Source organism: Carassius gibelio, chromosome A19 (genome assembly GCF_023724105.1).
Source record: "Carassius gibelio isolate Cgi1373 ecotype wild population from Czech Republic chromosome A19, carGib1.2-hapl.c, whole genome shotgun sequence".
In the NCBI taxonomy this organism is placed as follows: Eukaryota; Metazoa; Chordata; class Actinopteri; order Cypriniformes; family Cyprinidae; genus Carassius; species Carassius gibelio.
In genome coordinates this window covers 29,485,256-29,497,755 of record NC_068389.1, presented here as the reverse complement: position 1 = coordinate 29,497,755, position 12,500 = coordinate 29,485,256, and the positions used below count along the sequence as shown (strand labels likewise).

The following is a 12,500-nucleotide window of genomic DNA, read 5'->3' as shown; positions in this document are numbered from 1 at the left end:
GCCAGGTGCAGGATCTCCAGCAGGCTGAGGAACAGGGACGCGGCGGCGATGCCCTGCATGAACACCATGAAGACGCTCTTCTCTGTGGGTCGTGAGATGAAGCAGTCCACCACGTTGGGACACGGCTCCCGCTCACACTTGTACAGAGGCTCCAGGTGGTGTCCATACAGCAGGTACTGTCCCGTCATGAAGCCCACCTCCACCACGGAGCGGGTCACGATGTGTGCCAGGTAGGTCTGCAGCAGCGGGCCCCGGAGCGGAGCCTTGTTCAGCTTGCCCTGCTCCAGCTGCCTCAGCTCCCGCTCCACCCGCCGCCGAGCCTCCACCAGCTCCGCCTCCATCGTCTCCAGCTCGCGCCGGAGAGCCACTCTCTTGCAGTGACGCTCCTTCTCCAGGGCACGCAGCTGGTAGATGGCGTGGCCCATGTAGACCAGCGAGGGCGAGGAGACGAAGATGACCTGCAGGACCCAGTAGCGGATGAGCGAGACGGGGAAGGCGTGGTCGTAGCAGACGTTTCGGCAGCCGGGCTGCTCCGTGTTACAGATGAAGTCGGACTGCTCGTCGTTCCACACGTCCTCGGCCGCCACACCCAGCACCAGCATACGGAAGATGAAGAGGATGGTGAGCCAGATCTTCCCCACCATAGTGGAGTGGATGTGAACCTCCTCCAGAATCCCTCCCAGAAAGTTCCAGTCGCCCATCCTCACACAGACATCACTGCCGCTGCAGACGGACGACAGCAGGAGTCACTCACTTCTCCACATCCACACCAGATTTCACAGACAAGAAATACTAAATAGCTCTGTACTCACCGTTCGAATTAGTCACTTTTCTAAAAGATATAAAAATGGTGAATGAGGGTTAAGTGTTGATCACACTGGAGGCATGATCAAAAAACATCTAACAGTTCTCTGAAAGAGGATAGTGTGGTTTGAGGATCTAGGTCGCTGCTAACTTTATACCCCGGCCAAAGTAATCAATGTGATTTGTTTGCGTGCTGCTGTAAAGGCCTGCAGGTCATCTGGACCAAACCAGTCTCTACTGTCCTGATGAAGTGAGACAGCACTGCTGCGATCACATAACTCACAAAGCAATTATGGATTATTAATGAAGTCCAGCTGTTAGGTGAAGAGACGGGTTCTGCTGTTCCTCAACACTCCTGAGATCCACACGAGTGCGTTCTCCATCAGTCGATGCTTATTATCCTGATTAACGATCAGTCAGTCATGTCCAATTTCATACATGAACTGCTCTCTCAGAATCCAATCCCAGATCTCCCCTCAAGCCCGACGTCTGTCGATGTTTCTAAACCCATCACTGAAGAATCGATGGCCAGAGAATGGCTGGGGGGGTCCTGTGAGGCAGTGCATTGTGGGATGGTTTCGGTGGCGTGCGAGCAGGTTCATTGATTTGTCACTCTTGTACATGAGCAGCTGTTCACTTACACGCAAACAACGATCATCTGACGCTGAAGGGTCACATCAGGGTCAGACACGTGTCAAAGGGCACTCATGTAGAAAACATGACACTCAAAACACAGGACAGAATCAAGTTTCTGTGACAGACTGGGATTTACGACAACGTGTAAGAGGCTATTAATGATTCCCCTTGTGTCATTCTTCTATAGAACACAAAAAATTATATTTCTACTTATGTTATAAAAAAATGTTAAATATATAAATATCATTCAAAAACATTACAAATATCTTCCTCTGTCTGACAGTCCTACACTGACCGACAAAATTTCCAACCACAAAAGATTAAAAAGGTTTGTTAAAATGTTGATTAAACGGCTGAACGGCTCTTTGGGAACCAGAAAGGGTGCTTTAATGTCCTCGCGGTGTGACTGGTGATCCGATGGAAGGACATGAAGGGGTGCGCATGACAAAGTTTAAGTTTAGGAAACTAGATTCATAATAACAATTTAATAAGTCAGGATGGAGCTAAATCAACATAATTCCTTCAAAATCAAGATCTAATTATGAAATAATAAAATTAAATCAAAACGACAACATACTGATGCACAGGAAATTTATTTCATTCTGAGGTTACATGTAAAAGGCCTGCAGACTTCACAATAAACGGGTTCGAGACACACATGGAAGACCGTTTCAAATGGAGGGCCATTACTGGTCAACTTAAAAATATCTGAAAAAATATTGATGTGATTGACATCTCTCGCTCTGCACAGCTTGTAAACTAAACCACACAGATGTCTTCAATGCTAACACTTTAACAGAAACTGAAATCCCTCTCCTTATTAAAAGAAATGAGCAGGTTCATGACCTTCTGCCCCAAACTGACCCATCCAGTCGCCCCTGAGGCTCATGTGTGGATCTAATGCCCCCAGGACTTGTGTCCGGCCCAAGAGTGCGAGCGGGACCTGGAGCGGGTCGGGGAGCGCTCATGTGTCTTCTCTTCTGCAGCGGTGTCCTGGGTCTCTGTGTGGAGCTCGCTGGGAGACCTGGACCTGGACCTGGAGCGGGTTCGAGCTCCGCCCCTGCTCCTCGAGTGGGAGGGGCTCCGGGAGCGGGGGGGGTCACGCCCAGACGCCCGGTGCCTGCAGGAGTCACATGACCACGCACCAGAATTACAACACACACACTGCATTCATCATCGATATAAACAGAGGTCCTTCAAGCACGAACAATGTCTGTAAAATAAAGGGTTCATCTTTTTCTGCTTTCACTGTTTTTTCAGTCCTGGTAATAACTTCAAAAAATGATTTTGTTTTCAGGGTTTCTATGTGGAAGATTCACTTCTGCTTGTTCAGTAACAGTTTCCACCACAAAGAAAAAAGGCAACAGAGCCACTCCAAGAAACCTAACTTTTATATTTCTAAACAAACTAGAAATTCAGTTCAGTGTTAGGAAACAGATTGCGGTGTAATAGTGAAAGTGTAGAAAACAGCTTCCACTTTCTAACAAGCATCACCTCACACTGAGTAACTGAGCACGTCAGTGTTTACAGCAGCGGTTCTCCGTTCAGTCCTCGCGCACCGATGCTCTCACATTTTCAGCGTTTCTCTTAGCGCTTCAGACGTTTGTTCTACTCGAACGCAAGTGCCCTGCGAAGTGGACATCTCAGGATAATCTGCCATGATTCCAGATCAAAGCGAACGTATGTTTCAAAGTGCACTGAACTGTGCGAGACGTGAATTTAAATTGTTGTATTTACAGAGGTATGAGATGTGTAAAGACGCTGCGCAGCACAAATCAGTGAATCAATGTTCAGAAGTGAGGAGAACGTCAGCAGATCTCACCTGCTCAGGGAGTAGGGAGCAATGAACAATGGGAACACAGTTGATGCGCGGAGATCACTGCTAATGAGCTGATAATCAGGGGTGTTAAAGAGAGATGTCCTAAATATGGAGAGCAGTGGGGTGCGAGGACTGCCGTTGAGAACAGGTTTACAGAGAATGAGCTTCTTCTGCAGCTGGACACACAAGAAGAGATTTAGAAGAATGTTTGTCTGAACATTGAGTTAGAGATCATCTGTCCAGCAGCTGTTCGGTAAACACAATCTTAAATGTCTGTTTTGATTTATTTACAGAAGATGGAAACTCATACTCTGTAAACGATGACAATTTTAATTTTGGGGTGAACTGTCCTCTTAACAAGGCTTATTAGTTATTGAAGGAAATTTTATTCTGATCCCTCCCACACTAGGACTGTTATTAAGCATTTTATCACCCACACAAACTCAAGAAAATGCTTCACGTGAAACCGTGATGTGTTCATGTTTTGGGCTCATCTTGCCTGGATGTTTTATTAATAACCTACACCCGTTAGAATGCTTCTATGAGCTTAACACGAAACTTTGTGCATTGTCTTCATCTTTTCTGTAGATAATGTTTTATTAATAAGGTGAGCACTTTTAATATTAGTTTTAATGAGATAAAGTACGCACACTGTACTAATCTAACAGCACACAGCACTAACTGAAGCTCTGGTGTATGTTTCCGGAAGGATCTTCCAGCTGTAGACGTCGTGTTGTGTAGGGTTAGTTGAGCTCGTACCGCTCGTGTTCTCGGCTGCGTCTGCTTCCTCTGGATCTGCTGAAGAGAAGCACACGGTCAGTGTCTGGACCTCACAGGACTGTGTGATGGTGTGTGACGCTCGCTCGCTCACTCTCGAGGACTCGGGGATCGTCTGCGTGACCTGCGGCTGCGAGAGCGTCTGCGCCCCTCGTACTCCTCGTATCGTGAGTGACTGCGGGGCGACTGACGCTCCTTGGACTTCATCTGGCCCGGCGCTGAGGAACACACACAGGTCAGTCACAGGCGTCCCAGAAACACTCCTCATCTCAGAGCGGGTCAGCACTCACTCTTGCGGTCGCCCTCTCGATCTGCCGTCCACACACACACTTCCTGTCCAGATTGTGCAGGGCATCCTCTGCGTCCCGGACGTCCTCAAACGTGCTGCGCTGTTAAGGGTCTAACCGAACACGTTCACCTCACATCACATGACTCAGATTACGCTTGTGTCCTGAACCATGGAGGATACTGGAGTCATCTTTACGCTCTTTAACCTGGAGCCGCCGCTCGTCTCGGCCCCATAATGCCTCTTTGTGTCTTGAAGCTTTAATATTCTTTGCTTTCACACTCTGTCTCTCTGCAAGCAGCCGTCTTTCTTTCTTTCTTGAGGCGGCTTGTCTTTTAGTCCTACTCTACACGTCTCTTTAACTGTGTCTTTGTGCCGGGCTCCAGAACGGGACGCCGGTACACAGTCTGGGGCGACAACAGAGAGATAAGGGTTAGACCGGACACATGCACACGCTGCTCTCGCAGCCAAAGGATATTGAATGTACGCAAATCCTCTGGGGCGGCGAGAATAGAAGTCTAGGGGAATGTAGACGTCTGCAATGGGGCCGTATCGGCCGAACTCTCGGCGCAGGTCCTCTGGCCTGAACACCAGGAAATAACATCTTACTGACAGCGCTGGGTCACCAAACCAACCGAGGACATACTCACCGCCATCTTAAAGAGACGCTTCACACGAAATCAGAGTGTGCTGTTCACGCGCTCTCTCTCAGCTCATCCGAGATATAGAGAAGGTTTTCAGCAGAAACCGTGGTCCTTCATAAAAACAAGCCAATGGCTGCCGTCACTCTAAGAGTCAAAAGAATCATATCAGGGAGCACAGAACGAATCCCGGCGCCTCCTGAAGATCCTGGAGGTCTTATGAAGTGAAACGATCAGTCTGTGCAAGAAACTGAACATTATTTACAGCATTATTACCGGTTATCCAGAGCCTCAGGCAAACGATTCAGTTCATGAGCGGGTTCTTTTTAGTGAACTAGCTGAATCAGTTCATCGAATCAGAGTGAATCATCTGAATCAGTTCAGACTCGAGCAGCACAGATCTACAAGTTACTCAATTAGAACTCACTTGAAGACGCCTGATGGTCACTCCGACTGGACATTACAGCTGCACGATTAATTTAATTAATAAATCACAATTACAATTTCAAGGGAATAATCAGCAATTTTTGTCTAAATCGTGCAGCCCTAGTGGAAATGAGTCAAAATAGCAGTGTATCTGATTCTCTGATGAATGAACTGATTCATTTCCTCACTGAACAGAGCGAACCGCTCGACTGAGTCACTGATATGAACACGTGTGAACAGAACACTATAATGATGTACGCTTGGGTCCATATATCATCAGGAGACACAGGGATTCATGGTCCTCGATCTGTTGTTTTAACTCTTAAAGTGACGGCAGCTGTTGACTAATGATCCACTGAAAACCTTCTTCACTGTTCAACTGAAGAAAATATTCACAGACGACCCGAGGGAGAGTACGGGAACAGCAAATGTTCATTCTTGGGTGAAAAGGAGACAAACACACAAATGAAACGCTGTGAGCTCTAGGCGTTAAACTCGTTCCACAGGTACGATGTGGATTAAACACTTCACAATATCAGATATCGACAGAAGAATCAATAATGCATCCCGCATTTTTACATGCTAACTAAGCTGAAAAATGTATATGGTTGATAAATGATTTTACAGAGTATTTTAACACTTACCAATTTGCTCCGATCATTGCTTATTTGTTTTGTGTGTGTAGTAAATTAATTTCTGTGCTCATCATCATTATTCCACAAAAGCTGTCCAGAATATTCCTGTAAAACTCAGTTCAGTAAAACTTGACAGCACATGAGAACAGTATTGTAATAATAAACCTGCTTCATGCATCAGTCTTGAGATAAAAAAAACCCCTTTCGATTCAAACAGCTTCTGATGTTGCATCATCAGTGATTACACATCGATTAATCTTTAATCCATGATCGATCAACGTTTATGATGATAAATCTGCTGAGCTCGGTTTAGCATACAATGATTTACTACAGAGATGCAAACATCATTCCAGTCCATGAGCCGAGGAAACAGCTAACTGTAAAGATGCACAGGACTGACTGGCGATAAAACAATAATAATTTAATACAACAATAACAACAGAACGCTGCGCGCTCCCGGTGACATGCACGCGCCTAACATAATACACTCTTCCACACACGTGTTTGAAACACACCAGAAATGCAGAATTATAAATGACAGACAAAACATGTCAACTTAATCAGCAAGAAACATGAGAGATGTGTGAAGTCTTATAAAAAAAAAAAACGTGAATGAATAAGTGTCTCTCACCGGGACTCGTCGGAAATATTGCGGACGAACAGAGAGCTGTTCGGCGGTCTCATGTACCGAGACATTATAGTTATTATTACAGGCTCTTACACTTATATTATAATTATAAATCACTCTTAAGAACGATTAAATATTTCTCTTTCGGCGACATCGAGGCCTTCTTCTTCTTCTTCTTCTTCTTCTCTTCTTCTTCTTGGTTTTTAACGGCGGCTGGCAACCAGCGTAATTAGGTGCATTACCGCCACCTTCTGCTCCGGAGTGTGGAACAGAGCGTTACATTCTACTCATTAAAGGGACAATAAGTAACTTTTTAGGTATTTTATTATCTAAAATCAATATTTTTATTCATAAATATGCCCTCAATGGTGTACAAATACCTATGCCAATGTTTAAACTAATCCTCGTAAATGAAGAATTTATTATCTTTATATACATGGGACGGGTAGGTCGACGGAGGCTTCCATGTAGTTCCGCCATCTTGCAAAACTATAATAGCAGAGAGGGACAAAAAGTACTAAGCCAACGCGTTTCCACAGCGCGTTTTCGGTCAGAGCCAGAAACGCAGGTGCAGAGCAGTGAGAGGCGCTTGAAACTGGACCGGCAAGTTTAAAAGTCTGGATTGCATTCTTATTATGGACCATACATATGCCGCGCCACAGGAGAAGAAAACATTGTCGCCAAAACAGTCAAAAATAGAACGTAAAAGGAAACGTGACCGTAGATTACAGAAAACAAGAGTTAATGTCGGGGAAGCTTTTTCTAGGTGGAAAGAGCTAATGCTGGATAAAGATTTCAAAAGAGACGCTGAAGTGGCCAGTTTTCTTCTCGACAGGTAAGTCAGTGTTACAATCTATATATTACAATATTTTTTTTATACCTAACAATGCACATTATTCAGAAAATATAACGAATAAATTAGACATAACTACTAATTACAATATTTCATGTTTTCCACAGTCAGTAATTCATACTGTAACATTCGTTTGTTAGTTGTCATGTTGCAGTTTGTTTGAAATAACACACCTGTTCACCTGAAGGAAAACTCGACAAAGTGCTATTAGAAGACATCCCGTCAAAGCTTTTTGGTACATATCGCCTACCGTAGATGCAACGCGCATTTGAAAAAGCGAGGCGCTGGAGAGCAAAATTAGTTTGAATGCAAAATACAATTTCACCACTAGATGGGAGTAATCCCTACTTAGTGTCCCTTTAATCCTGTCCTTTTAAGAAATTCAAAGAAAGCTTTACTATTTATGAGGCCTTCTTCTTCTTCTTCTTCTAGTTCTTCTTCTTCTTCTTCTTCTTCGTGCTGATTGGCGGTTCGCATTCTATTCCAGCGCACTAGCGCCATCTACTGTAGGCACACGATAGTGACTAGCTAGGAGTCGTGCCCTCCGTTTTAACTCCTCCATGAAAAAGCCCAATTCCCTTCCACCCATGCTAATAATAATAATAATAACAATAATAAAACCTTACATATATTATATGTATTAACTTGGTTGCATTCAGAAATTGTATTAATATATTACCAGATTCAGAATATCCTCTACTGTTACCCGTTGATCCCCTCCCTTCTGCATTTCTTCCATTAACCTCTTTCTTTGTTTTCCATATTTACTACAGTCTATAATTACATGTTCCACTGTTTCTCTTACTCCACACCTTTCACACATACCATTAGCATGTTCTTCTTTTAAATGCATTGTTGAGTTAAGACCCGTATGCCCTAATCTCAATCATGATATAATACAATCCTCTTTCCTTAATTACTTTCATTGTCCCAATAATTTTGCCTTAGGGTTAGGGTTTTCCCAATAAACTGTATCTCCCTTTTGATAATTGATTTGATTTCTTCTTTACAATGCTTAATGTCCATATCTATATTTTCTTTTGCCATGGCTACAGAAACCGGAATTATTATATATTGTAAAATCAATCTGCGCACACTTAAAAACCAAGGTGGTGTTGGAGATATTAATACATCTGGTGTAAATATTTCCAATTCCATTTTCACTCCTTTTGCCCATTCCTACACCTTCCACACAAATCCTGTTCCAGACAAATGTTAGTCTCCTAACTTTCTTCTAATCCTTTCTGAGTCAGATGAATCTTATCATTGCCTTCTAATGTAGTCTGATCATTCTTGAGCTTAAAGGTGTTTCTGAGACTCTACCTGCTGATGATGAATAAGATCCTCAGCACCGAGGCTGAAAACATCACATTACACACATTAATAACCCCAAACAATAACACATCAAACTAGTTAACTAAGAGGTGTTGTCCATTATGAAAAAATGTGTTTCAATATATTTTATTAGGCATGACATTATTATACAAACTCAAAATCTAGTGACGTTACACAGTTATAAGACTTTGAGAGAGTACCATAACATTCATGGACATCGTTATACTTTATATGTTTGGAAATGTATTATATTGACTAGAGATGGTATATATGTATATGTGTGTGTGTGTGTGTGAGAGAGAGAGAGAGTGTGTGTGTGCGCGTGTACGTGTGAGGGTGTGTGTGCGCGTGTGTACGTGTGAGTGTGTGTGTGAGAGTATGTGTGTGATTGTGTGTGTGTGAGAGTATGTGTGTGATTGTGTGTGTGTGAGAGTATGTGTGTGTGTGTGAGAGAGAGAGAGAGAGAGTCTGTGTGTGTGTCTCAAACACGTATTGAATGAAGCTGAATGTTAGTCTAGGTCTGTCTCAAGGTTTCTTCTCATGTTTAGTCAGTAATGTAAAGTAATGTAATAATGTAAAGTAACTCAAGAGGTTGAGTTAGAGTCGTTACACACGTCTGCTTCTCCTGATGAGAGTCACGCTTCCAGCAGAGAACTTCTGGACACACAGACACAGCAGTGTTATATCTATATATATATATGAATATAAACACATGAACGTCATCTCGACAGACCTCGATCATCTCCTCTCCATCAATCTCTCTCACGTGTGTGAACTTCTCCGATTCAATCACAATCTTTCCATCGACGAGTCGAGCTGTAGCCTGAAACACAAACTACTCAAAACGCTGCTTGTGGAGATTGAGAAGCTATTTGTGTTTACATGTGTTATTATAATGTGTGTTATATGTGAATATCAACACGCACAGTATGCACAGATCATGTAACCACAGCTAGTTTACCGACTTATTAACTAGTTTTTTATTTGCTTTTAAACATAATGAACTGTAATGTGTATTAATAACTCAAACCATCAGTTTTTTTAAGAAAAATATCCATATTTTAAACTTTATAAACCCTGATCTCTCATATATATGTATAGGAATAAGGCCTCATTTAAAAGCTCAAAGCATGTAGATGCGTTTGCCATCTTGCAACGGTCAACTTCATGTCATTCACCATAATAATCTGAAAACGAATATTCGAATATTCGAGAGTGAGTAAATCATGGGGCAAGTTTGATTTTTGGGTGAACTGTCCCTTTAAATGCCGCTTGTGTTGCGGCGGCGCGCGCGACCGAATCTTCTCGAGTGACTCGTTCGAATGAATCACCTTGATCTTCTGTCCGTCCATCGTGCTGAACTCGCTCTCTGAGCCGATGCTGAAGCTGTTCGTGATGCTTCTCAGAGGAGTTTTCACGCAGATGATGAATTCATCTCCGTTTTGCTGAATGGTGGTCAGAGGTTTGACTTCATTCATCATTTTAATGTAAATCTCTGGAGCGGCTGCTCATAAAAACACACGTACATCACTTTATATAAAGAAGATTCACAGAAATACAGAAGTCGGACACTGAAACACTGCAAAACATGCTGTTCTTCCTAGGTATCTATGTCTAAACATCCTTAAATCTAAATAAATTGACTGGAAATGTACAATGATTGTAGATATTAAGCACTGTTTTCTGGAAACAATAAAAAAAGGAAAAGAAAGAAAAAAATATCTACTGATTAAATAAACCTAATTCAATGACAAATCGATTGCAAATATTTATTTTCACTCAATTCTGATACATTAAACAAGATATAATATCTCATATGGTCATATTGTTTCTCCAGATTGAAGGAAGTTTAGACCGAAACACTGAGACTCACAGATGGCTCGGAGAAAGTCCTCTGCGTTCTCCTGGTGATAGAGTTTCCAGCGTCCACTGAAGTCCACAGCCATCGTCCAGCAGCGTGAGAGATGATCTGAGTCACTGTGTTTGTGAAGATCCAGCTAATGAGTCTCAGGAGATCAGCACAGTCTCCACAGCGATGCTTCAGTCTCTTCAGAGACGTTAAACACAGAACAGTTTCTCTGAAACACAGCAAACACGTCCCAGAACATCCCCAGAGCCCAAGCAGATATCAGTCTGAGCAGACTGAGGGGGTCACTGTAACTAAAGTACAGACAAAATATTGAAATATTATTTTAAAACATTTCAAACATCTGTTTTCTGTGTGAATCTGTGTTAAAGTGTAATGTATTTCTGTGTTTTCAGCATCATTCCTCCAGTCTTCAGTGTCACATGATCTTCAGAAATCAGAATAATATGATGATTTACTGCTCAAGAAACATTTCTGATTATTATCAGTGTTGAACACAGTCGTGCTGCTCAATATTTCTGTGGAAACTGTGATGCATTTTATTTTTCAGGATTCACAGATGAATAGAAAGTTCAGAAGAACAGCTTTTATTTGAAATATAAATCTTTAATCACATTATAAATGTCTTTACTGGCACTTTTGATCAATTTAATGCATCGTTGATGAATAAAAGTATTTCTTTCTTTCAAGGAAAATGTAAAAATATATCCCTAACTTGTGAACAGTGGTGTAAATAAATGAAAAGGGTGATGAAACTCTCTCTGAGGCAGTAATAATAATATTAATAAAGTACTTGTGATCCTCCTCACACACTCGGATCACTAGACGCAGTAGCTGAATCACTTCCACAGACACAGTGTTGGTCCAGCGCTCTCAGTGTCTCTGATGGAGGCTCTCGTCCTCCTCCAGCAGCTGATCTGCTCCAGGATCACTCACACATCGAGGCAGTGGCTTCTCCTCCACGTCCAGACAGAACGTCACGCTGGGCTTGTGTCCTCGGCTCTCCAATCTCTCATCAGCGAGGGTGAAGAGGACGCTGGGTCTGTCTGCAGGAGACATCAGCATCACATCTGCATCTCAAACACTGTTCAGAGAAGAGCGGTGTCAGATCTGAGAGACTCACCGGACTCGACCCGTGATCCTCTCACCGCAGGAGACTCTCGAAGAGCAGGAAGCGTCATGAAGCTCATCTGTGAACGAGACGCAGACGTCAGAGCTGCCTCACACATGAACACGGTCTCAGTCATCTGCATTTACATCCACCACGCACACATCAGCACTGCAATACTGCTCGCTAAAGCTGCTTTACAAATCAATTAATCACTACTGTAAATAATCATATTCTTCATTTATCAGCAGCTGGAACAGATCATGAACATCAGGAACACAATCTGATTCAGAGACGTGTCTGCTTTCACTAACAACATCAGTCATGATCATAATTACTAGGAATTCATTCATTTTTACACTATTTGTTTACTTTAGCCTGTTTGATTACATAATGTTACTGTTAATGAAAATAGAAACACAGTAAACAATGATTTTCCCTAAACTTAATACTAAGCAGGCGCTTTTGTTTGATCATTAGTCTCAGATAAATCTATGATTAGAAACAACATTAATTATTATTATTATTATTATTTTTTGTGCAGGGTTAGATTAATCAAAACACAACCAAATCTAGTATTTGCTCTAGTGGCCAAACCTGAGGAAAGGGTGTAAGAAGGCAGTAAATATTACAGTTTTAATGAGTAACAATGGGGACTCATTAAACTCATTTTTTTGTACAGGTT

The 12,500-nt window shown here is 42.5% G+C and overlaps 3 protein-coding genes across 4 annotated transcripts in view; all 3 read right to left on the bottom strand.

Annotated features, from left to right (window-relative positions):
• Nucleotides 1-6,908, bottom strand: part of gja9b (gap junction protein alpha 9b) — an 8,403-nt gene extending 1,495 nt beyond the window's left edge. The window contains exons 1-4 of the mRNA XM_052532889.1: nucleotides 6,656-6,908; nucleotides 4,131-4,729; nucleotides 3,910-4,054; nucleotides 1-2,560 (exon numbers count right to left, since the gene is read on the bottom strand). The exon at nucleotides 1-2,560 is cut by the window's left edge and continues 1,495 nt beyond it. Of these exons, the coding sequence (XP_052388849.1) occupies nucleotides 1-701 (701 nt within the window). The 5' untranslated portion in view covers nucleotides 702-2,560; nucleotides 3,910-4,054; nucleotides 4,131-4,729; nucleotides 6,656-6,908. The remainder of the gene's footprint in view (nucleotides 2,561-3,909; nucleotides 4,055-4,130; nucleotides 4,730-6,655) is intronic.
• Nucleotides 6,909-8,950: 2,042 nt separating this feature from the next.
• fabp10b (fatty acid binding protein 10b, liver basic) lies at nucleotides 8,951-11,134 on the bottom strand. Of its 2 annotated transcripts, XM_052532892.1 has the most exons (4): nucleotides 10,714-11,134; nucleotides 10,172-10,344; nucleotides 9,574-9,663; nucleotides 8,951-9,497 (listed from the first exon to the last, which is right to left on the bottom strand). In XM_052532892.1, exons 1-4 carry the CDS (start codon nucleotides 10,784-10,786, stop codon nucleotides 9,447-9,449), a joined length of 387 nt encoding a protein of 128 aa, XP_052388852.1. In that variant the 5' UTR covers nucleotides 10,787-11,134; the 3' UTR covers nucleotides 8,951-9,446. The 2 variants fall into 2 exon arrangements, with proteins under 2 accessions (XP_052388852.1, XP_052388851.1); XM_052532891.1 differs by having other exon boundaries at nucleotides 8,951-9,663.
• Nucleotides 11,135-11,278: 144 nt separating this feature from the next.
• Nucleotides 11,279-12,500, bottom strand: part of slc9a1b (solute carrier family 9 member A1b) — a 20,383-nt gene continuing 19,161 nt past the window's right edge. Inside the window, exons 11-12 of the mRNA XM_052532888.1 lie at nucleotides 11,831-11,897; nucleotides 11,279-11,753 (exon numbers count right to left, since the gene is read on the bottom strand). Of these exons, the coding sequence (XP_052388848.1) occupies nucleotides 11,581-11,753; nucleotides 11,831-11,897 (240 nt within the window). The 3' untranslated portion in view covers nucleotides 11,279-11,580. The remainder of the gene's footprint in view (nucleotides 11,754-11,830; nucleotides 11,898-12,500) is intronic.

Excerpts from the sequence above, each read along its gene's own strand:
- fabp10b (XM_052532891.1), bottom strand. The coding sequence starts at position 10,786 with ATGGCTGTGGACTTCAGTGGACGCTGGAAACTCTATCACCAGGAGAAC. Across the intron at positions 10,345-10,713 it reads GGACTTTCTCCGAGCCATCT|CCGCTCCAGAGATTTACATT; the intron begins GTGAGTCTCAGT and ends TTTTATGAGCAG. Across the intron at positions 9,664-10,171 it reads TGGACGGACAGAAGATCAAG|GCTACAGCTCGACTCGTCGA; the intron begins GTGATTCATTCG and ends TTTGTGTTTCAG.